The 23,856-nt window shown below is 40.1% G+C and overlaps 2 protein-coding genes across 2 annotated transcripts; both read left to right on the top strand.

Annotated features, from left to right (window-relative positions):
- Positions 1–23: 23 nt before the first annotated feature.
- On the top strand, positions 24–8,208 carry abcb8 (ATP-binding cassette, sub-family B (MDR/TAP), member 8). The gene is made up of 16 exons (XM_033649498.2): positions 24–222; positions 1,451–1,781; positions 1,876–2,031; positions 2,775–2,869; positions 3,322–3,427; positions 3,519–3,680; positions 4,258–4,343; positions 4,759–4,856; positions 4,968–5,073; positions 5,189–5,222; positions 5,332–5,468; positions 5,578–5,672; positions 5,759–5,892; positions 5,998–6,145; positions 6,227–6,477; positions 6,689–8,208. The coding sequence occupies exons 1-16, from the start codon at positions 140–142 to the stop codon at positions 6,770–6,772; spliced, it is 2,106 nt and encodes a 701-aa protein (XP_033505389.2). The 5' UTR covers positions 24–139; the 3' UTR covers positions 6,773–8,208.
- Positions 8,209–9,245: 1,037 nt separating this feature from the next.
- cdk5 (cyclin dependent kinase 5) lies at positions 9,246–20,704 on the top strand. Its single transcript, XM_078173411.1, has 12 exons — positions 9,246–9,453; positions 9,786–9,874; positions 9,969–10,036; positions 10,153–10,213; positions 10,293–10,349; positions 10,498–10,593; positions 10,745–10,819; positions 13,820–13,916; positions 15,671–15,742; positions 15,935–15,993; positions 16,827–16,907; positions 17,168–20,704. The coding sequence occupies exons 1-12, from the start codon at positions 9,417–9,419 to the stop codon at positions 17,252–17,254; spliced, it is 879 nt and encodes a 292-aa protein (XP_078029537.1). The 5' UTR covers positions 9,246–9,416; the 3' UTR covers positions 17,255–20,704.
- Positions 20,705–23,856: the final 3,152 nt, after the last annotated feature.

The following is a 23,856-nucleotide window of genomic DNA, read 5'->3' as shown; positions in this document are numbered from 1 at the left end:
AACGAGGTCATCTGTAGGCAGAGAAATGCACTCTGGGTCACTGTCAACATGGCAGCCTGCATGGTGCCTGTGGATTACTGCACAGCTTAGCGATTATTTTCACCTAACCAGCTTCTCATCACTGAAACAAGCATAAAGCATGTTTCAGTTACTCTGCTGCAGAGCCAGCATCACGGCTCCGGCGCGATGCAATAAAACAGCAGACATATGGAAACTTTCACGGTAGGCTAAACTGACCGGTGCCTGGTGTACAGTAGCTACTGACAGCTGACCTGTAGCTGCTATAAAAGCCATGTGTTAGTTAATCAACACTGACAAAGCTAAGCCTGCTTTGATTTTCCAGGTGACATAGCTGGTTTACACTGGTGTTTAAGTATAGATAGGTACAGTGGGGTGCATGTGTGTGTTTGAGTTTGTTATCAGGACAAGGAAATGTATCAAACAGGATTTTCATATTTCATTTATCTTTTATTTTTAACTGTAAAAAAATAGACAAATTAATAGAAATAAATTGAATAATGTTCTTTAGGTCCAGAGTGTACAACTGACAGAATAATAGTGAATTTTAATCAATTTATTGTTAAAGAATCAGTGGCAACATCAGCCTGCTCCAGCTTCTCATATATGAGGATTAGCTTTTTCTTTGTTTTACATTATTTTAGATTCAATAACTAAACAAGCAATGTGAGGATACACTCGCAATAGTGATGTGCATATGTATGTTTAAATTATTGGTCACTGTCAGTGTCTCCTCTGCAATTCCAATATAAGGTGGAGACTTGACTGATTCATTTATTATTAATAACTGAGAAAGTAATCATCCGATTATTCAGTGGCAATAATTGCTAGTTGCAGATCAATCTAAATCTCTTATAGCCTTAAAATATATATTGTAAAAATCAACAGGCTTATATCTGGGATAGACATCTATATGGGACAGGCCTTTAATTCCTGTCACACAAAACTGTTGCTCAGCAAAACACTATCAAATTGTTTATTTAAACCTGTATGAATATTACCTGTAGTATCAGATAATATATGTTATGAATCACTAATTTGATCAAGCTCCGACAAACCTCATCAGAGAAAGAGAGAGTTACAGCACTCGAGGATTACGGCACCTAGCACACAGCCAGATTAATTTTTATGACAAACCGGTTTGATTCTTTTGATCTGAAGGAATATGAATAACTTACAGGGTAATCGAGGAATGGACACATAATTTGAGGTAGCCAACAGCCTGCTTTATACATCCAACGAACTGCTTGGCAACCAGACCAGGCATCTAATTGAGACAAGCGTTTATTTGTCAAAATGTGTAGCCATACCAGGCTAGTAAAAGGGACTGGGTGTTTATTTGGGACTTGAAGTTTTACAGTACCTTTGCTACAATAGCCCTGTAGTACTTTCATGATATGTTATTGAATGCCTGATTTTTGATCATATCCAGGTGGTATACATCCCCACGATCTCCAGCACACAGCTCCTCACAGCAGCCTGGAAATGCTGTCAGTCGTGTTTGGAGCCTCACCCGGAGAGCTGTCCGCCACTCCACCACCCGAACATCCAAACCCCCAGGAGTGGCCCTGAAGTTTATCCTGGGACCAGCAGTGCTCACTGTGTCTGCTCGGCTGTTCTGCCATGTGGCTCACTGCGAGGCAGATGTGAATAACAACATCCCGGTGGAAGCTGGAGCCAAAAACTCCGTGCCTGAGTTCAAATGGCATATCCTGTGGGAATTTGTCAAACCTCAGCTGTTTGCTCTCATCGGCGCTGTTGTGGTGAGCTTGAATCACATCTCTTGAACGTACTGTCATTTTCCAAGATAGAGTATGTCATATGCTGATCAACTAAACTGAGTAATTTTCTTTTCAGCTTGCGTTTGGTGCCGCTATTTTGAATATTCAAATCCCCTTGATGCTTGGGGATCTGGTGAATGTGGTTGCACGTCACCTGAGAGAACAGACTGGGAATTATTTCCAGGACATAAGACGCCCTGCACTGAAATTACTTGGACTTTATGGCATCCAGGTAAGTACGCAAGAAACCTGTCAAAGCTCTAAGCAGTTGCACAACTCACTATGACACGAGTCACGTACAATCAGCCTGTGGTGGACTAAGTGTGCCAGCACATGGCAGTGTGTTATAATAGTGATAAAGCAGCAGTGAGCATGTGCAGTGGTAAGTTACGTCATTTTCTGCCATGTTTTCCTGCTGTCAAATAAGTATATACTTCTGATATAACTATGATTGTCTGGCCAGATGTTTTATTTCCACAAAGACTCTTAATTGCACCTTTTTAACATATTTAATTGTAGCATCGGGGATAATAACTGGACATTTATTTCTCTGTTAATTAAATGAAAATAAATCCTGGGGGTGGATGCAATAAAAACAACACCTGCACAATATCATGCAATCCAAGACAACAGCTCTGAGATAACTACCGTTTTTATGAAACTTATTATGCTTTAATTATTGAAACTATTTCAGAGGAAAAGACCATCACTGTCGAGGCTGTTGTTAGTATGTTGTTGTATTGGATAACATTGTTAAGTGTGCCATTTTCTTGCAGTAATTCTACCTGTTTAGTGATGGCTTTCAGGTCTTATTCTTTCATTTTTCTTACAGCTATGATGCTTATTACCCTCACACGTCTGCTTGTTCTCTTATACTCAGTTTCATTTTGGAAAAAAAATGTGCAAGAAAATGTCACAGCTGTTTTCTGGAAAATGGTGTGTTGCACTGGTCATTAATCACCCCTCTTTGTGCAGGGCCTGCTAACGAGTGGCTACATCATCCTGCTTTCAAGGGTGGGAGAGAGAGTGGCAGCAGATATGAGGAAGACTCTTTTTGCATCCTTACTGAGGTACATATTCCCTGATGTATGAGCATCATATGGTCATCTCTTTTCAATCTCGGTTAATATTATTGGTTGTCTGCAACAGTGGTTCCCAACTGGTGCAGCCCCAGGGTCCAGATTTCTCCATAGTCATTAGTTCAAGGTCCACACAGTTTAATACATTCAGCATCATGCTTGCGTTTGGCCATGTTGTCGAGCTAGTTTGTTGTCTCTGTGAAGCAGCTGTCCGTTTGTCACTTGTTCTAAAGCAGGAAACAGCACTTCAAAGTAAAAGCTCGGAGCCAGAAATTCACTGTACTTAAAAATAGATTGTGTTTTTTACAAACTTGACATGTTTCAGTGTCACTCAAGGTCCATTTAGATAGGACCTGCAACCCACTTTTGGACCCCGACCCACCAGTTGGGAACCACTGGTCTACAAGTGTATTGACATAGTCTGTGTTATTGTTTTGTCTTAGGCAAGATGTGGCATTCTTTGATGCCAATAAAACCGGGCAGCTTGTGAACCGTTTGACTGCGGACATACAGGAGTTCAAGTCCTCCTTTAAACTGGTCATCTCTCAGGTAAAGTGCTACGTATGTGTTGTGAAGTAATAAGTATATTTTAGTTTGAGCCCTCTAATTCCTATTTGTGGCTCTTTTTGCATATTTGCAGGGTCTGCGGAGTATTACACAGACAGTTGGGTGTTTCGTCTCTCTCTATGTCATCTCCCCCAAACTCACAGGCTTGACTGTGGTTGTCCTCCCCTGTCTGGTGGGAGCTGGGGCTCTGATCGGCTCATTCCTCCGCAAACTATCCCGTTTGGCTCAAGAACAGGTGATACCAAATCATTTTATAATGTTGCTTAGAATCTTTAGACTGAGCAATGTCTTGTACACAGAGTTTCATTACCATGTCACAAGAGGCTGCAATATCAGAACAGCCAAAATTCAAAAAGCCGTAGATATAAGCAAGGAGAACAGACCTTTACAAACGTGTCAGACATAGTGCACCTTCTCCTGCCTAACACAATATAGATCTGTTCTCACTTCTGCCCACAAGATGCCAAGTTTCTTTACAACTCTTCCTGGCTCCGACTCTAATTCTCATTATTTTGCGGGCCGACGTACAAACAGAAAGATGTGACTATGTCAGTGCTTGTATTGTGAGAAATGTCACTGACACTCCAAAGACGCACCAGTCAGAGTGACAGAAGGTTGTTCCCTTCAGATTGCTGAAGAAAATCAATATCAATCTTTGCAGTGCTGCCACAAAGCCTAAGTATGTCATTACACGGTGACAAGGTGTCTGTATTTATAGCATGTACAATTTGAGATGGAATAAAGCTGCTATTATTTTGAAGTTTAAAAGTTAAATTTGCTGTGTGCCTTAACTTTGTCTGTTTAATTTTAAGGTGGCAAAAGCAACAGGAGTGGCAGATGAGGCACTTGGCAATGTGCGGACAGTGAAAGCTTTTGCAATGGAGGAACGGGAACTCCAGTAAGTGATAGGGCTGGGTATCGTTTAAAAAATTACGATACCAGTACCAATACCTGAAAAGTGACACATATACCAATAGAGTACCTTATTTGATTCATTTTTTTTCTTCATTTGATGCCCATCATGTGAATGGAAGCATTCAGTTGCATAAAATGCCAGAGGCCAGAAGTGTGTAGTATAGCCATACTTTTGAACACTTAAGCAGCATCTGAACTGCAAAACCACACAATTAGAGTTTCTTATCTAGATCTAGCGACTTGGTACTGGGTTATTTCGCTTGAAATCTTAAAGGTATTGAGTACCGATACCCAGCCCTAGTAAGTGAGAGTATATTTTAAAATACTCATAGCCATAGTACTTATAGAGACACAGTATACTGTATGTCAGAGATAATATGTTAATGTCTTTTTTCTAGGTTATATGCATATGAGGTCGACAAATCATGTGACATGAATGAAAATCTCGGTGCTGGAATTGCAGTTTTCCAAGGACTGTCAAACGTTGCCCTGAACTGTGAGTGTATTTCAACTATGTTCACTGATAAACACAGCATTAAGCAGATCAGTACTGTATCTGACGATATCCAGTAAAGTAATGTTTTTGTGGTGTGTGCTTTCAAAACAGGCATTGTCCTAGGAACTATTTTTGCTGGAGGGACTTTAATCTCTAGCAATGAAATGTCCCCTGGAGACCTCATGTCTTTCCTGGTTGCTTCTCAGACTGTTCAGAGGTAAAAGACACAACCTGCTTCACAGTGATTCCTCTTTCTTACCATTACCATACCAAATGAATCAGTTTAAATGTAGCTGATGTTAAGGTATAACTCCTGTTCTCTTTATGCTCAGGTCATTGGCCAGTATCTCTATCCTATTTGGACAGGTGCGTAAAAGTTATATGCATGTAGAGCATGTGTTATGTATGCATTTGTTAACATTTGAAATACTATTAAGTGAGAAATCAAGCTGTCAGTCTCTAACTTCTGCAACAGATGGTGAGAGGATTAAGCTCCGGGGCCCGGGTTTTTGAATACCTAGCCTTGGTGCCTAGCATTCCTCTGTCTGGAGGAGGACGCATCCCGTACCATTCACTGACAGGAAGAGTGGACTTTATGAACATTTCATTCAGGTTGGAGCCTCGAATTAATTCAAGTAGATTTCAAGACAATTCTAGATATTAACTAAACATAACTATCAGAGCTTACTATCTTTTGATTTATTTTTGTGTATATTTAAAGCTATCCAACAAGACCTGGCCATCAGATCTTGACGAAGTTCAGCTTGACGCTGCCTCCTTCTAAAACTGTCGCCCTTGTTGGAGAATCTGGAGGAGGTAATTTCCTCATTAATGATTCTGAGTGTAGATGTGTGAGATGTGAACAGTGTGAGACTGTAAATGAGTAATCCAATACATTTTAGGAAAGTCCACCGTGGCGTCCTTGTTGGAGCGTTTCTACGACCCAACTAGTGGTGTAGTCATGCTGGACGGACTTGACATCCGAACACTTGATCTGTCCTGGCTCAGGGGACAAGTCATTGGATTTATCAATCAGGTAAAGACTGTTATTAATTAAAATCTGGGATGCATTAATGATTAAGTCAGATTAATAAAACTGTTAATTATACACGGCTTTATCTTTCACCCTGTATCTTTGCAGGAGCCAGTTTTATTCGGATCATCGATCATGGACAACATCCGCTTTGGGAAGCCCGAGGCCACAGATGCTGAGGTCATTAATGCAGCCAAGCAATCCAATGCTCACGGTTTCATCATAGGTTTCCCAGACGGCTATAACACTGTGGTTGGTGAGTGCACTCCTTCAGGCATTTACAGATATTATCATATGTGTGCTGTTTAAATACTAAACTCTAGATTTTTGAACCCAGGTGAGCGAGGTGTGACATTGTCAGGTGGCCAGAAACAGCGCATTGCTATCGCCCGCGCCTTGATCAAGAACCCCTGCATCCTGGTGCTGGACGAGGCCACCAGCGCCTTGGATGCAGAATCAGAGCGGGTGGTGCAGGAGGCTCTGGACAGAGCCACACGTGGTCGCACTGTGCTTATCATCGCCCACCGGCTGAGCACCATTCAAGGGGCTGACCTCATCTGTGTCATGAGCAATGGTCGCATCGTAGAGGTGAGGTAGCAGAGTAGTCAGAGAAATGGAGGTGCTCTTATCTCCTGTTAATTTATTGGACTACCTGCAAGCTCAACGAGGCACTAAAGAGAATTTGCTTGATTCCATGTTCAGTAATTTATACATATATATTGGTCGCTTCCATCTCAATGTGCTGAGTGTGTAGAATAAGTTTTAATTATATCTAACAGCTTCCTCTTGTCTTTTTAAGGCTGGGACTCACTTGGAACTGCTGAGCAAAGGAGGACTTTACTCTGATCTGATCCGCAGGCAAAGAGCCGAGGGGAAGAAATGAACACACTAAAGCGTGTTTACTGTAGATCTACACTGAGTAATGAAATGTCTTTTTAAATGAATTCATAGGAAAGGTTTACCTCAACAGATAAATTATGTAAAACATGTAATGTAAATCTACCAGCTCTGCCTAGTTTTACAACAAACTCCAAAATGTATGTATGTAAATTTATAAGTGGACCAGCAGGATCGGCCTGTGATGATGAACAAACTACACTACTGTACTGTATTAAACTTAAAGCTGAGGTATGCAGTTTTCTGGAAACGGCAAAAACCAGCAGAATTTGAAAATATACACTCGTCCTGCAGCTCTCCCCTCTCTGTCCTAAGCCCCTTCCACCAGATCTGCACCCGCTATATACGGGAACTCAAGCTGCTGTAGTAACTCAAATTTAGCCCTGGGTCTAACCTGCATGATAGCAGCAACGGAGTCGGTGAGTCGGAGCAGTGTGGTTCCCTGGTGCTGGCTGGGTTCTAGTTGCTGCAGCCGCTGACTTGGGGTCTGTCTCAAAGGCTGCTACCTGCGCTCCTCCCAGCGAGGTGGTCTGTAGCGGCAGGGACAGAGCCCGAGGACACACTGTAGGGGTCAAGGTTTTTTTACACTCACACCCACCCGACCTGCAAACACATACGTTAATCAACAAGCCAAACTTGACCCCAAACTATCAACTACATGCATTATAGTAGCACAGTGGTCAGGACTGAGACAAGGACAGAGACAGACTGAGCACAGCAGTGTTGATAATAAAGCTGCTTGCATGTGTGTGTGTTTGAGAGTGAGACAGAGGTAAGGAAGAGAAGGTGGAAGGTGGATTATTGCATTCAGTGTTTCTTTAAGTTGTAATTTGACTCGCCTGCCCAAAATTCATTGTATTTTCTAGTAAGCTCACCCAAACCTACCAGACCCTCAGGATGTGGGTTGACCCACGCATCACTACTAGCCACATAAACATGAACTTGAATTAGCTGCAGTCTTAAGCCTCTGACTATGCTTAGCATTTTCTCTCCGTGCTTCACCGATATTGACGTGTTTTATCTTGCTTGTTGTCAGACTCTCCTCAGATTCTGTCGTCCTTTTATGGTGTTGCTCTACAGTGCAGACAGTTATTGGCCTGCTTGAATTGCAGCTATTTTTCTTTGGGATTCTACGCCACTGAATCAGGGTTTCACCCAAAGAACGCATGCATGTTTGTATTTGTAGAACACGCTCTTCCTGAAAATGGCCAGAGCCAACAGAATGTACACAAGTCTTGTTTTCTTTCAGACCACTTTAATTACAACATGCTCAAAGGTTATTCTGGGAATTTGCCCAGTGACGCCAGATAACACTGCCTGCCTCAGCTTTAAATGTGAATTTCACAACACTGTTTTCTCTTATTCTGTATAGAATGATCAATTATATTGTGGTAGAAAAAATAAACTTTGTTTTAATGAGAATATACTGTTTTGTTCCCTTTATTTTAGTGGATCATAATAGACATGAACTCCATGTTTTGTCGTGAATACAGGGTTAAAGACACTAAACACTGAACCTAAACAGTGAGCAATATATGCTCTGTGGGTAGTGTCATCTCTGTTAGTGATCACACAGTTAAAATTCTCCAATTCACTGCAGGATTTAAAAAAAGCAGAAATGGAATGTCCACTTTAGTTGCTCCCTACAATCATCCATTTTGTTTAGATGTGATACCAGGAGTAGAGCTGCTGTTTTTGGCACCAGTGTTACCTCCTGTATGCACGAAGTAACCGTGAACTGTCTTTTAAAGCTGTCATCTTACTATAACTAACAGGAGGGAAAATATTTTGAGCAAATTGTCGCCATTGAAATCTGTTATACAGATGCTGGAAACTAGTGTTTTATCCCAAGAGTGTATGTATGATTTTGAGTGTAGTATTACGTTGATGCCCTTGTGTGTCTGTACAGTATGTTCGCTGACACAAAGTCTTGCACACTGGTGAATATTAGCCATCACTATCATTAGTTGTATTGTGGGCTCATTTGTCAAATGAAACAAGTCAAACACATAGATCTGTCTCCCTTTAACATACTGTTTGCATCATTAAGCAGACAAATTAGGCTGTCTGTAATTAATAATTCAAAGTATATTAACATATAGCCTGACAGCCTCCTAGTGGAATCCATTTTCAGTGTAAGATTAGTTTACAAATGATCAATTTAAGTAAGGGAAACACATTTAAGATACCACATAGTCCTGTACAGTTGCCTACACACATCCCTCACATTGTTATCTATGACTAAAGTGGGTCAATGTGAAGAGTCTGAGGAGAACTGTAAATGTGGACCAGTTTACCCCCTGCACACAGCCATTTTGATCTTTTAAAAACCTAACTCTGCAACAAAACTAGGCACAAACAGAGAACTGCTTCTGCTTCTAATCATGAGAAAGACATTGCTGCATTCTGCTGTTTGTTGAGCCTGGTCTGGTTTTTCGAGACAGTTGCAGTTCAACTTTTGGCCTCTAGATGACCAACAAGACGAGCTTGGCTGCAGACCGACCAGGAGCAAGTGAGTGCAGATAGCTTCAAGCTAACGCTAGCTATCACAACATTATTTACCCCAGTTTGGGGCTTTAATCAGTCATTGGTTTGCTAGCTCGCCCAGGGGCTGGCTTCACTGGCCAAACATGCAGAAATATGAAAAGCTTGAAAAAATCGGAGAGGGTAAGTTTCATACGCTTTTGATAAAGTTACGTTGATATTAGCTAGCCTGGTTTGCTAACCTAGCATTCTTGTAGTTGAGTAGCTAGCTAACGTTAGCTATATTGTGAGCTTTGTGCCTACGTTAACTCATTCCCTAGTTAACCATATACAAAGCTGTGTGTACGGGTTTTTCTTACACGAGTATGTGTTTGTGACAAGATCTGTCAGAAGATGTATGCCTGCCTGCTTTTACGATATTAACGCAAGCTAGGTAGCTAGGTAGCTACGTAGCCGTTGCTATGCCATTCATCAATACGATAACTGATTTAACTAATCGTTATTATGCTCCGTAGGAACGTACGGGACAGTTTTCAAGGCCAAAAACAGAGAAACCCACGAAATTGTGGCTTTGAAGAGGGTCAGGTTGGACGACGACGACGAGGTATGTTCTCAAAACAACCTAATTCTTATTTCAGTATTTGCTAGCAAGCTGTTAGCATGCTAGTGCTAATCACTGTGGGTGTCATCTCTCTCAGGGGGTGCCAAGTTCAGCTCTGAGAGAAATCTGTCTCCTGAAGGAACTAAAGCATAAAAACATAGTCAGGTCAGTCTGCTGCCCAAACTGTGTCACTGTCTGTCAGAGGAGTTAAAATGCTGAGCAGGTTGCATTTAAGCAGGATGTCAACAACCATCAACTTAAAGCTGTTCTGTCTCCTGCAGACTACATGATGTTTTGCACAGTGACAAGAAGTTAACCTTGGTTTTTGAATATTGCGATCAGGTGAGAGAGAGTCATCATAAACATACAGTTTGTTTTATTGTGTGCCATCTGAGGCTAATGTGTCTCTTATCATATACAGGATTTGAAGAAGTATTTTGACAGCTGCAATGGGGACCTAGATCCTGAAACTGTGAAGGTGAGAGTTTAACCAAGGACAGCATGCCTGCTCAAACGCATACTGTGTGAACAGCTTGGTTTGTTGATAGCATCATTTTTAGCTTCTGGTTGTCATGTCTGTACATCTCATGAAACTTTGAATTAACTGCTTTTTCCCTTCGATGCAGTCATTCATGTATCAGCTGTTGAAAGGCTTGGCCTTCTGTCACAGTCGAAACGTTCTTCACAGAGATCTGAAGCCGCAGAATCTCCTCATAAACAGAGTGAGTGTTCAGGTGCATTTGGACTTTGTCTTAAAGGCTGAAGAAGCTACAGACTTGAAATCAGTAACAACATGTGTGACATGTAAAGCTAAATCTGATGGACTGTAGAGGCTATGGTTTATGATGTGTTCACTTGTGTCTCTGTCTATAGAACGGGGAGTTGAAGCTGGCCGACTTTGGGTTGGCTCGAGCCTTTGGCATACCTGTGAGGTGTTACTCTGCAGAGGTAGGTTGTACATTGTCATTATCATATCAGATCTTTAATTTTTAAATTTGTAATCGTGCGTGAAATTGCAGAGATTTTTGGCACATTCAATATCAAAAGAAAAATCAAGAGAGTTGTAGTACATGCCACACTACAACCAGCATTCAGTAGACTCTATTATGCACTTTTGTTGGCTTTACAGCTTATACACTTTACATTTATTACTCTGCTACTTCTCGTCTTATCTTGTCGTCATTTTTGAGCAATCTGTGGCACACGAATTTCCTTTGGGATGAATAAAGGTCTGTATTATCTCATGTTATGCAGTCTTAGCACTGTAGTTTGGTATTTTGAGTGCCGAGAAAAAAAAGTTGAGACCAATCTATGAGCTCTCAGTTCGTCATTTAGGTGCTATAATTAAGTGAAACACAAATGAATTTTAAACCCAAACAATATACCATCGATAAATCGGATCAAATGTTGTATTTTTATTTTAATTAGTATTTTTTCTTTTGCTCTTTAAGTCTTGAGCTGCTGTAACAACCTAATGAGGTATCCATAAAGTTTATCTTATTTTAAAGGCGCTCTTTGTGCTTCTCAACATGGAGGTGGCTCAGCTGCCGTGTTAACCAGGAGGGTGGGTGCTACACTTCCGCAACAATGCCATCCTGCTATCAGGAGTTGCCGCCATATCAGGGCAGTGCAAAGCGGCAGCAATGAGCTAGTCAGTGGGATACACACATGCACTAACAAAACAACAAACCACAGAGAAGCTCAGATCACAATAACACAGGAAGCGTCTCTTCTCAGGAGGCCACTATAGCTTTACGTAGCAAATAGTGATTTGCTGCTATATTCATGCTCTGAATGTCTCATACAGAACCGTTTCAGATTTTATTTTAGCCCTGAATGACACAACTCTTACATTTCTTACATAAAAAGTAATATCAAAATATGGCAGATGTAACTAACAAACTGCAACAACAGATCCAGGCCCTCAACCACAGTGTTCCCTGTGTCTTTGAGGTTATTAAAAAGCACTTATTTGTGTTATTATTTGTGTGAACAGTGTAAAGTTAAGTCATTAATTAATGATAGGAGAGAGTGGACCACACAATAGCATGAACTTTAAGTTGTGTTTGGATTTTCTTTTGTTGCTGACGTTATCAGAGAGATGACAGGCAAGTCTCAGATAGGTTTAGTGGATTTGGTTGGCTGACCTAAGGGCCCGGCGCACCAATCTCATGAGGGGGCACTTGACCCAGGGTGACTACAACTGATCTGAAAATGTAATAAACAGAAAACCTTGAGGGGGACAGAGTTTGAAGCATTGAGGATTTGAAGTAAGGTCATTTTAAAAGGTCATTTCATTTCAGAGGATGTATTGCCCTGAGACTCTTCGAACTGGTTCAGCAAGAAGAAATAAATGATCCAACAGTTATTTCACTCTACGTGGATATACTGTAATATGCAATACAGGCAGCATGAATTAAACACACAGACTAAAGATCTTGATGACAGTAAAGGGATTTTGCTGAATCAATCCCGCCAGGTAAAATGATTCAGAGTGGAGTTCATCAGCATTCTTACTTTTTCTTACGGCCCTTTTCCACCAAATTAGGATCAGGATTCCTTGAAATGTTGGTGCTACCGAGCAAATCAGTCTGTGTTTCCACCAGTTTATGGCAGAACCATCGTTGTCACGGGTGTGTTATCAGTGAAGGGTGTTTTTTTTTTTTTTTACCCAAAAAACAAGCACAGACCAACTATTAACGACGAGAAATCCATTACGTTCAAGAATCGCTTTTCAAATTGTAGACTATGACACGGCATGGTGCTGCAGTGGTTAGCACTGTTGCCTCACAGCAAGAGGGTTCCTGGTTCGAACCATTGGGGTGGGGGAGCCCATCTGTGTGGAGTTTGCATGTTCTCCCTGTGTCAGCATGGGTTTCCTCCAGGTGCTCCAGCTTCCTCCCACAGTCCAAAGACATGCAGGTTAATTGGTGACTCTAAATTGTCCGTAGGTGTGAATGTGAGTGTGAATGGTTGTCTGTCTCTATGTGTCAGCCCTGTGATAGTCTGGTGACCTGTCCAGGGTGAACCTTGCCTCTCGCCCAATGTCAGCTGGGATAGGCTCCAGCTTCCCCGCGACTCCTAACAGGATAAGCGGTCACAGACTAGAATTAATGAACGACACGCCCGCTGCTCTTTTTGATTCCGAATTTATTTTTTGGTCACAATGCTATGAATGGTTCAATAAAACATCTCCCACAACCCTACAGGTGGGTTGAGGCTGTGGAAAACAGGGCTCCAGGATGTGCTGCACACAGAGTGATTTCATATATTTTTAAAAAAGCTATCAGCACAAAGTCATCTTTGTACATATGTTTTTTGAATATTGTAAATAAGAACTCAACACTGCAGATGGTCGTGACTCAATATGTGATGTATTCATCACTTACCAGCTTAAAGCACATTCACGTTATTCCGGTTTTGAAGGATCCACAAATTTAACTTTCTCTGTGAAAATGACTCATGAAAAGTTAGCAGTGGTTCTTTAGCAGGTGGTTGTATCATTAGCATCTGTACTGAAATGAACTTTTAAACTTTTCAAGTTGAAACACAAGCACTTCATTCAGCCCACACAGTCTCTCTGGGAAATGAAACTTTTTTTTTTTGTTATGATTTAATTTTGTTCGTTTTACTCCTGTTCCGTCAGCACACTTCACCAAACGCATTTTCATATAACCCGAAAAAATGTCTCTCAAACACTCGACACCTGACAAAGCAGCAGTTTGTTAAAATTGTCAAAAAGGTGTAATGGAAACCGGATGGCTGATGAAAGTTCAACATTTAGTGTTAGTGAAAATCTCTTTGTGGAATCAGTGTTGGTACAAAATAACACCCACCCCGGGAAACAGTCATTACACTGAATGCCTGAACAATGTTAGCACCAGTTTGGCTGGATAATTGGTGTGATTGGGTCGAATTCTTACACTGAACTCTGTAATTTGTGTGTAGGTGGTGACATTGTGGTACCGGCCTCCCGATGTGCTGTTTGGTGCTAAACTTTATTCTACCTCAATTGACATGTGGTCTGCTGGATGCATATTTGCAGGTTTGTATGTGATTATTGACATAAATGTGGACATAAGTCACTCTGTTATTGTCTTTTTTGACATTGTTTTGTTAACTAGTGTAACTAGAATACTTAAACAGCTAATTTAAAAAAAATCATAATTCATAGGGTGCTTTAAATGTACAATACACTCTGCAGGATTTTCCTAAGAAGCGATGTACAGACTCGTAGAAAAGGAGTCCCTCTCAGTCATCACTTATGACCCACTAGAAGTGTGTGGCAGTGTATTTATCTGCAGAGACTCTGTCCTCTGCCTTTATTTTTATTTTGTTCTTATTTTGCTGTATTTGGGACACTCCTGGGCACAGCATGCAGGTGAGGTCAGGACTTTATAAAAAGTTAGAGACCTGTGCTACAAAGCCAGTTTAACTTACCCAGGATATCTTTTCTTATCTGGTTTGACTAACCCTAACATTGTCCGTCTGATAACTGGTACTACAAAGCTGGTAATCAGCTAGTTCAGTCAACTCTGGGTTTTCCTGTTGTGCGTTCATGTAAAAGGTGCAGGGCTGTTAATTAGGAGCGACAACATCAGAACTATGAATGAAGTAGGCTGCTTCGTATCATATGAGATGAAACCGTTCTGAAAGTGCCGGGGACTGCGAGACCGTAAAATACCAATGGTGCGAGATCTGAACAATGTTTTGTAATCTTATAATGTATAATGTAGAAACATTGAAAATACTGTCCAAGAATTCACCATCCCCCGAGACTTAAATCACATGCAGGTATCAGGCCTATGTGACACAGTAAAGGGCAGAAAAGTAGCCTCGTTAATAACTGATGAGGTCTGTCTGACCAAAATGTTGCGTTTATAATAACGAGAGATGATTAACAGTGTGTGGATTATGTTAGTAATAAAAAATCTGTTTTATCCTAATTCTCATCACACAGGTGTTCCATTTTATTTTGAGCTCGCAGTAATGAATCACAGTGGAAAAGTAGCAGCACTTTCAGCGATCACTGCAAACTAAACTAAACTTTGCGCAAGTTAAAATCCTGTTAAAATCATGTGTTTAGTGCTGTAAGAAGTGATCTCTGTGTTTGTTGGAAGCTCTGTTTTAAAACCAGCTGAAACAATGAAATGATTCTACTGACCTATAGCAACATATAGGCTCCTCTTTTGTACCCGAGACTCCAGACATTTGTCTATGTCAGGGGTTAGAGGTCGGGGTGTTTACAGGCTGTGATCTGATACTCTGACGTAAAGTCAGCACAAGTTGCCACGGTGATTTATCCCGCTAAAAAGAGAACCAGCTTTGTAGGATTGAAAACCCAGAGTTAACCCTTAAGTTACCTCACTAACTCCAAATCCTGCTTTGTAGTACAGGCTTCAGGTACCAGACTGTTGAGCAGCACGCATTCAGGAGGAAGCTGTGAAAATCAGTTACAATGCCGAAGCCCTACAGCAAATATAGCAAAGTAAAACACCTAGCAGAGAAAACTAGATCCAGACTGAATCCAGGGTGGGTTTCACTTTTGCTGGTGATACTGTTTACAGACAGTAACTAACGATTCCTGAATAGTGAGCCATTTATCACTACAGTGGTTAAATATTGTCAACAGGGTTCAGTGTCTTGTCTGTGTAGTGGGGCAACGAGGCACTATGGAAATAAGTACTTTAAACTTAATGTTGTTGTACAGTATGTAGGTTGTTTTTTTTTTGACAGAATCAAATGAAGCCAGATATAAGATATGAATTATATTTGACTCTGACTCCATGTCTCATTCAGAGCTGGCCAACGCTGGAAGGCCTTTATTCCCCGGGAACGACGTGGACGACCAGTTGAAAAGAATCTTCAGATATCTTTTTTTAATAGTTGTCAGTATCGACAGCTTGTGTCTCCTGCTCACACAGTCTGGTATGCGGGACTCACACTTTGTTCAGACAGAACTATTGATCTACTATGTGATGAATGATTTACAAACGGATAGTCTCGACAGGTCGGACACACCTCTCTGCTGCAAAAAAGTTTTTCTTTAACCACTCGGCACATTGTTGGGTACACCAACTGAAGAGCAGTGGCAGACGATGACGAAACTCCCAGATTACAAGGTAACTGATTGGTGTCATTTGTTTTGTTTGACACACAGTGGATGGAGTACAGAGAATGTGGAGGTACGTCAGGCTGTGTGGGTCTGCGGCGTGCAGTACCGCGCCCGCCCCACCTGCACATACGACCGATTACTACCACAACCTGATTTGAGCTGCTGACACAAAATGCACAGACGGATCGTGAGCTGTTCGTACATAAATGACGCAAACCTTAAATGTATATTTTAAGGAAGGTAATTCAGAAATGTACATATTCTTATAATATTGAGCAACACTGCTCCACTGTTACCGTACCTGTTAGTGATGCACCTGATTGAAGCGGCTCTCTTCCAGGTGGTGCAGAAGACAGAGCTGACACACACAGTAGTGAGTCAGAGGATTAAATGGTTAAAACATTGCATTATTCTCATTATTCTCATTTTATTTAAATGTATTCATCATCCAACACCCACGATGTGACCTGTGTGTCCTTTTTTTCCACCCTAAACTGACCCGTATATTAAATTAGGACAAATAACCACCTACAGATCACCTTTTTTGCGGGTCAGCTGCCGCCAGGTACCCATGAGTAGCCATCTCTGTGAGGACACGCTCTGTTATCTCTAAAGAGGTCTGTAATCCAAACTTTTGCTGCCATGTCATATAGATCTATGTTGCTTATCTTGATTAGTTCGTCCACATATCGTGGCTCGACCAGCATAGGTGGCACAGGTTACACAGCGCGATCCTCACAAGATGGCGCCTCCAGCCATCACAGCGTGACGTCAGCTTCACATTCTCTGTACTTCGTATGTTACCAAACTATTCTTTACTGCTTCTCTTCTCACCTGCAGCCATATCCCATGTATCCAGCCACCACCTCACTGGTGAATGTCGTCCCCAAACTAAGTAGCACAGGACGGGATCTACTCCAGGTACTTTCAACTTCTATACCGTTAAATGTTAAGAGTTAATTTGTCTGCATGCATTCGTTCATGGACTCAAATATCAAAATACATTTTACTTTGATGGTGAATAAAATGTTTCTTATTTCTATCTTTTTTTAAGTGTTGATGCAAAAAGTTCAGTAACTTAAGTTAAATTAATTTATCAGTAAACACTGATATACAGTTTTGGTTGCAGTAAATTTGATGTTGCCGTTCACTTATGTAAATTTTCCTTTGATCTCACCCAGAACCTGTTAAAATGTAATCCCGTCCAGAGGATCTCTGCAGAAGAGGCCTTGCAGCACCCTTACTTTGCTGATTTCTGCCCACCCTAAATGCTAAATGGCCTCTCGCTGAACCTCCGCCGCCAGAATCAATCATCCTTCACTCTGTTGGGTCATTAGGACCGGTCCCAACAAGGCAAATCCCTCACCAGTTTTCAAACACTCCCCTGCATCTCATTCTGTCGTGCCTCTGTGTGGAACAAAGTCCTGGTGGCTCTGCAAGGTTTTAGGTTCTTTTAAGTTGCAAGCCTGTTTAATTTGGTACATACACGTCTCCCAGTTAATTAGCACTAGCGTGGGAGGATGCGGTATGTGTCACATTGAATAAATTGTCTACCTGTGGAAACGGCTGAGAACAAAACACCCCTCTGCTCCAAAAGACTTTAATTAACATGCTGTTTATTTCTCACGTTTAAATGGTTCGTCATGAATGAAAGACGGCCCTTTGAATCTGCGGTCGTCTCATTTGGTGAATTCATTTTGTTTACCTAAAACTCAAAGTGCTGGCACAAACTGCATCAGCTCTGACATTATGGTCTCTGGTCCTGTTGTGGTGTGTTTTGCCACTTTGCTTCCATTAATAGTCTTACAGTTGGTGGAGAGAGTGTTGAGTTTTGATGCCAATATTAATATTTCAGAGATTAGAAAATGTGATCTTGATATATTGGCCATAAAAACAAAGCATAAACCTGTTTTATTATTATGAGCATCACTTCAATTTGGTTTTTAAAGCATTGTGATTTGGCTGTAGCTCCTCATGAGCTGCGATAAATGCTGGCGCTGACACTGATACATGTGTGAGAATTTAATACCCAGTTATATATTGGCTCTAGAGGAGACCACAGGTTCCTGAGACAGCTGATGCTCCAGTGTTCCTATTTCAGATATATTCACATTTCAAATTAAATTGCTCATTTGTCGGTTTTAGAACCGCAAGTGAGCAATTAATCTGAACATTTAAAAGGCTGAATTTGTTTAGTGTCTTTTCAGGATAACATGCTGATTTTGTTTTACAAGCCTGTAAATTCCAAATTTCAGAGGATTTTTTTTTGGATATAAATACTGTATGTAATTTGGTACTAATTTATTTATTTTTTTCAAGGAATTCCTCCCTTTAAACCTTTTGTACACACTTAAAAATTGTTAACTCGTTATTAGAAACTTTTTACACAGGTTTAATTTTTCTTTTTTATTTATAATAAGAAAAAATACTCCTATGTTAATACTAATACATTATTCACTTATTATTGGACTTTTTTTTCTTTCAGTTTTTGCAAAATTTAAAATAAAAATAAATAATGAAACCTGCCCAAATAGTTAAATTACTCACTTATTATTTTGAAAATTTTGCATAGGTTTATTTTTTATTTAAAATAAAAAATAAACAATTACACCTGTGTAAATAATTATTCACTTGTTGGAAAGTTTTTACACGGGTTTAATTTTTTATTTATAATTTAAAAAAAAGGTGTCGATTATTGGACTTTTTTTTTCATTTAAAATAGTAATAAATAATAAAATCTGTGTAAATACTTAGAAATTACTCACTTATTTGGAAAATTTTGCAAAGGTTTATTTTTTTTTATTAAAATACAAATAAACAATTAAACCTGTGTAAATAATTATTCACTTATTATTGGAAAGTTTTTACACAGGTTCATTCTTTATTTAAAATAAGAATTAATAATTAAACCTTTGTAAATACTTACAAATTATTCACTTATTATTGGAAAGCTTACACAGGTTTATTTTTTATTTAAATTAAATGTAAATCATTAAACCTGTGCAAATAAAATACTATAATAATAAATTACAAAAATTATAAATTATAAATTGGAAACTTTATCCTCCATATGAACTAAATTTGTCTGTACATAAATTAAAACAGTTCGTCTGCTTTGCACTAAAAGACTCTGGAGGTTACACTAGCAATTAATTAGAAATTAGTAATTAAAAGTATACCAGTTGAACACAGTCTCTATTTTCCCTCTAATTATTACCAAATTACATACTTCTTTCCTGGAGATTAAAAGGCAATTACAGACCTGTAAAATATGCTGTCGTATCATGACTTATTTTACATTTCAGACCGGAACAGAAAACACACTTACACATCCCAACATTACAATTCTTTGTCCCACTACCTATTACAAGATTGTATAATAGCACGGGAAGCTAATTTATAATTTTCTTTTTTCTCAGGCTTTATTATGTCCCCTTTTTTATTTGTCTTTTGTGCACTTTGTAAGTTTTATTTTAAATCGTTTAGGTCTCACTATAATAAATATGTTGAACACTGACAGCCAGGATTATAGACGGTTATCAATAAATGGGCCAATACACACATATATATGTATATTGTATATGTTAATGACTAGTGGACCATTAGTGACACATTACTTTTTTTTTTTTTTTTTTTTTTACATCATCTTTATCATAATTATACTAATGTCTTTTAGCTTTTCTGAAATGCTTTTGTATTTGTTAAATTAGAGATGAAAGAATCCAGGTAATCCACTGATAATCTGTATTTTCATATAATGATTGTTTTGCACCATTAGCTGTTTCCATTCTGGTTACTTATCATATTAACATGGTTAACAGCTCGCAGTGTTATTTTACTCCAGATTGCTACAGCGCTACTTATCCCATAAAAGCCTACATGATGAGTTGTGTTTGAAGTAGCTGTGTTAATAGGGGGATGATTTGTTTTCATTTTGCCGATGTAAGACAAGATAATGGATGCATGTATTTATTAATGATGGAATGTCTGCTCATTTGTTTTTGCATTCATTTAAATGTAGCACAGCTTCATTTGGTACAGGAACTCTCCTTTTGAATGATTTCATGTTACTCAGATCTAAAGCATTTAGCAGGCTCTTTTTAGGATTTAAAATGTTTGAAGGTTGTGTGTGTGTGGATTAAGTTATAATGAAAAAAAGAACAAAAGCATTTGCTCTCAGTATTTCATTATCTCGTGATGACAGGAGGTTTCAGACAAACTGCTGTAGTTACTTTATACAGCTTCAGTTTTACCTTTGAATGAAGAGTGGATTTTGCACTTTGCTTTTGTTAGTGATTATTTTTGTGTATATTTCAGCCATTAAGACTCAGTATTCAGTAAAGTGGACACAAATACATGTTTGCTTTTGAGATTAAAATTTCATCCTTGACTTTAAACACAGTAGTTGACAAAATGTCACCACAAGGTTCGTCCCTTTAGGAGCTGTTGTGGAGCTTTCGATCATATCCACGACAGCTGAGCAAACTCAGTCTGCTGAGAGTGTGTGTGGTGTGATGTGATTGACAGCTCCCCAACAGCCACCTTAATAGACCTTGTGGTGAGATTTGAAAATTATTTAACAGCCTGCTCATTTCTAGGTCACCTTGACTATTTCAGCATTTTGGGCGAAACTAGTAATAGTAAATACAATCGTGATTCCAAAAAAGTTGGGATGTTGTGTAAAACATGAATAAAAACAGAACGCAATGATTTGCAAATTGTTTCTGACCTATATTCAACTCAACACAGTACAAAGACAAACTCATTCAGAATTTGATGCCTGAAAAGTTGGACCAGGAGCTCAGCAAAGTTTAGAAATGCTCAAAAAACACCTGGAACATTCTACAGGTAAACAGGTTACTTGTTATCATGATTGGGTATGAAAGGGGCATCCTCGAAAGGCTCAGCTGTAGCAAGGATGGCGTTTAGTTTCACCACTTTGTGAGAAAGTGCATGGGCCATTGGAAGGACTTGAGGGATTTCACCATCTACAATCTATAATACCAAAAGATTCAGAGGCTCTGGACAAATCTCTGCAGATAAGGGGCAAAGCTGAAAACCAACACTGAATACCAGTGACCTTTGACCCCTCGGGTGGCACTGCATTAAAAACCAACATGATTGCTTTGAGGATATCACCACATGGGGTCAGGGACACTTTGGAAAACCACTCTACCATGCAAACTGAAAGCCATTTATCAAAAACATCCAAAAACACATCTGGCTGGAAAAGCGTGTTGTGGTTTAAATTGTTTTTGGAAATCATGGATGTTGTGCCCCTGAACTAAGGAGGAAAAGGACCATCTAGACTGTTACCAAAGTTCAAAAGCCAGCATCTATGATGGTATGGGGACGTGATCGTACTCAAGACATCTAGGTAAATCGCACATCTGAAGGCATCATAAATGCTAAAAGGTTTTAGAGCAACATATGCTGCCATCCAGACGACGTCTCTTTCAGGGACGTCCCTGCTTATTTTAGCACGATGATGCCAAGCAACATTCTGTACGTGTAACAACAGCATGGCTTCGAAGTAAAAGAGCGCGGATACTAGACTGGTCCACCTGCAGTCTAGACCTGTCTCCCATTGAAAATGTGTGGCGCATTATAAAGAATAAAATACGACTAAACAGACCCCAAATTTTGAGCAACTTAAGTCGTATATCAAGCAAGAACAGGAAATGATTTCACTTTCAAACTTAAACAGTTAGTTAAAAGAAAAGGTGATGTAAGGCAGTGCTGAACATGCCACTGTCCCAAATTTTGGGAACTTGTTGCAGGCATCAAACTGAGAATGAGTGTATATTTACAACTAGAACTACTGTCTCCTGGTTGTATGCCTCCACAAACCTGTCACGTTGCATTTACAGTTTACATCCATGTCTGTTAAAACATGGATGCTTCACACACATCTTCCCCCGGCAGCACAGAAGATCTACACAATCAGCACAGCCACCAAAGACTAGTCTCCAATGCAGTATCTGACCAAATGTCTCCCCTTCTGTTCCTGAGTTATGACATTAAGTAATGGCCAGTAAAGTGTTCTTGCAGTACATACACCAATCAGCCAAAACATTTAAACCACTTGCAGGTGATTGTGTTGTTACAATGCAATGTTCCATTGGGAAACCTTGGGTCCTGGCATTCATGTAAATGCTACCTGATGCGCTCCACCCACCAGAACACCGTTGCAAACCAAGTAAAGCCCCTTATGGCAAAGGCACTTGTTGAAGGCAGTGGCCCCCCAGCAGGACAATGCACCCTGCCACACCATAAAAACTGCTCAGGAATGACTCTAGGAATGGGATAAAGAGCTCAAAACGTTGACCAGGCCTCCAAATACCCCAGATACCAACCCGATCAAACATTTGAGGGACATGCTGGTACCCCAGAGGTACCCCCGATCCTTGGTGAGTCCTCCTTGGACCAGACTTGGCTTTGACCTGTCAAGGCATGAACACAGGACCTCTGGGGGGGGGGGTCCTATAGTGTCTGGCACCAAAGCATTGGCTTCAGATCTTTTGGGTGGTGTGGGTTGTGAGGTGGGGTACCAGCATGGCCCACAGATGTTTGATCAGACTGGGATTTGGGGATTTCGGAGGCCAGGTCGATGCCTTGAGCTCTTTGTCTCGTCCCTCGGGAACTCCTGAGCAATTTTCCTGGTTTCAGGGTGCATTGTCCCGCTGGGGGGGGGGGGGCACTGCTACTGGGTACCTGGTCTGCACCAGTGTTTAGATGAGTGGAGCGTGTTGGGTGGCAACCACATGAATGTCAGACCCCAAGGTTTTTCCACAGAAAATTGCATTGCAACATGATCAATGTTGTTCACTTCACCCACCAATGGTTTTAATGTTTTAGCTGATCAGTGTATGATCTCACAGTGAAGCTGACCTTCTGGATATTGGACGTTTGTGTGAAGTTTTGTCATAATTAGCGTATGAATTCCAGAGTTCTGCAAAAACACGTTTTGCGAGGTTCCAGTGACCTTCGACCACCAAATTCCAATCAGTTCATCATTGAGTCCAAGTAGATGTTTGTGCCAAATCTGACAAAGTTCCCCCAAGGTGTTCTTGAGATACTTTCATGCATCAGACGAGGTAAAAGTGACCTTGACCTTTTACCTTTGACCAAATTCTAATCAGGTTACGAGAATAGGGTGGACAGACGGACAGACGGACGGACGAACAACCCGAAAACCTAATGCCTTCGACTGAGGTTATCACCAGCGCAGAGGCATAAAAAAAACAATAAAATTAGTCAGTTTGAATATTAAGTATCTTGTCTTTGTACTGTATTTACCTGCATATAGATAGAAAAGGATGAGCACATCATTGCATTCTGTTTTTATTTACTATTTTGGTTTTGGGGTTGAAGTAACATAAATAAATAAAGGACTCAGACAGCTGAATCTCGACCACATTTTGACTTAATTCGAGCTTGGCTGCGAGGTTTGATTAAACCAGATGTCAACTTTGTTTAAATCCCTTTAAAACGTGGTTTCAAATATTTCTCTCAATAGCAAAAAATATGTCTCAGCAACAATCAAAGTTTCGGGGTAAACATCATGAGGTCTTGCTAATTAAGAGTTTAACAGTAAAAAAAAAAATCAGCTAATCTTCATCAGGTCTTCATGCTTGTGGCCTGCCAACAAATGTAAATGACCCAAATGTTGTACAACTGTGATTGGTGCAGGGAAGCTCTCCTGTCAGGTGACCAAACCTGTTCTAACCTTAGCAGATTATTTTGTGTTCTTTGTGCAAACGTGATTAAGTGAGCAAGTTTTCAAGGTCTTTGAAGATATACTATGCAGGATTTTCTAAAAGACAATGTATAGACTCACACAGGAGGAATACCACTTAATCATCTCTTA

This window comes from Epinephelus lanceolatus, chromosome 12, assembly GCF_041903045.1.
Source record: "Epinephelus lanceolatus isolate andai-2023 chromosome 12, ASM4190304v1, whole genome shotgun sequence".
NCBI lineage: Eukaryota > Metazoa > Chordata > Actinopteri > Perciformes > Serranidae > Epinephelus > Epinephelus lanceolatus.
The sequence above is the reverse complement of the archived record's forward strand: the minus strand, read 5'-3'. Positions and strand labels throughout refer to the sequence as shown.

Excerpts from the sequence above, each read along its gene's own strand:
- cdk5 (XM_078173411.1), top strand. The coding sequence starts at position 9,417 with ATGCAGAAATATGAAAAGCTTGAAAAAATCGGAGAGG. Across the intron at positions 13,917-15,670 it reads TGCTGGATGCATATTTGCAG|AGCTGGCCAACGCTGGAAGG; the intron begins GTTTGTATGTGA and ends TGTCTCATTCAG. Across the intron at positions 15,743-15,934 it reads GTTGAAAAGAATCTTCAGAT|TGTTGGGTACACCAACTGAA; the intron begins ATCTTTTTTTAA and ends CACTCGGCACAT.
- abcb8 (XM_033649498.2), top strand. The coding sequence starts at position 140 with ATGTTTCAGTTACTCTGCTGCAGAGCCAGCATCACGGCTCCGGCGCGA. Across the intron at positions 5,074-5,188 it reads GCTTCTCAGACTGTTCAGAG|GTCATTGGCCAGTATCTCTA; the intron begins GTAAAAGACACA and ends CTTTATGCTCAG. Across the intron at positions 5,223-5,331 it reads TCTCTATCCTATTTGGACAG|ATGGTGAGAGGATTAAGCTC; the intron begins GTGCGTAAAAGT and ends CTTCTGCAACAG.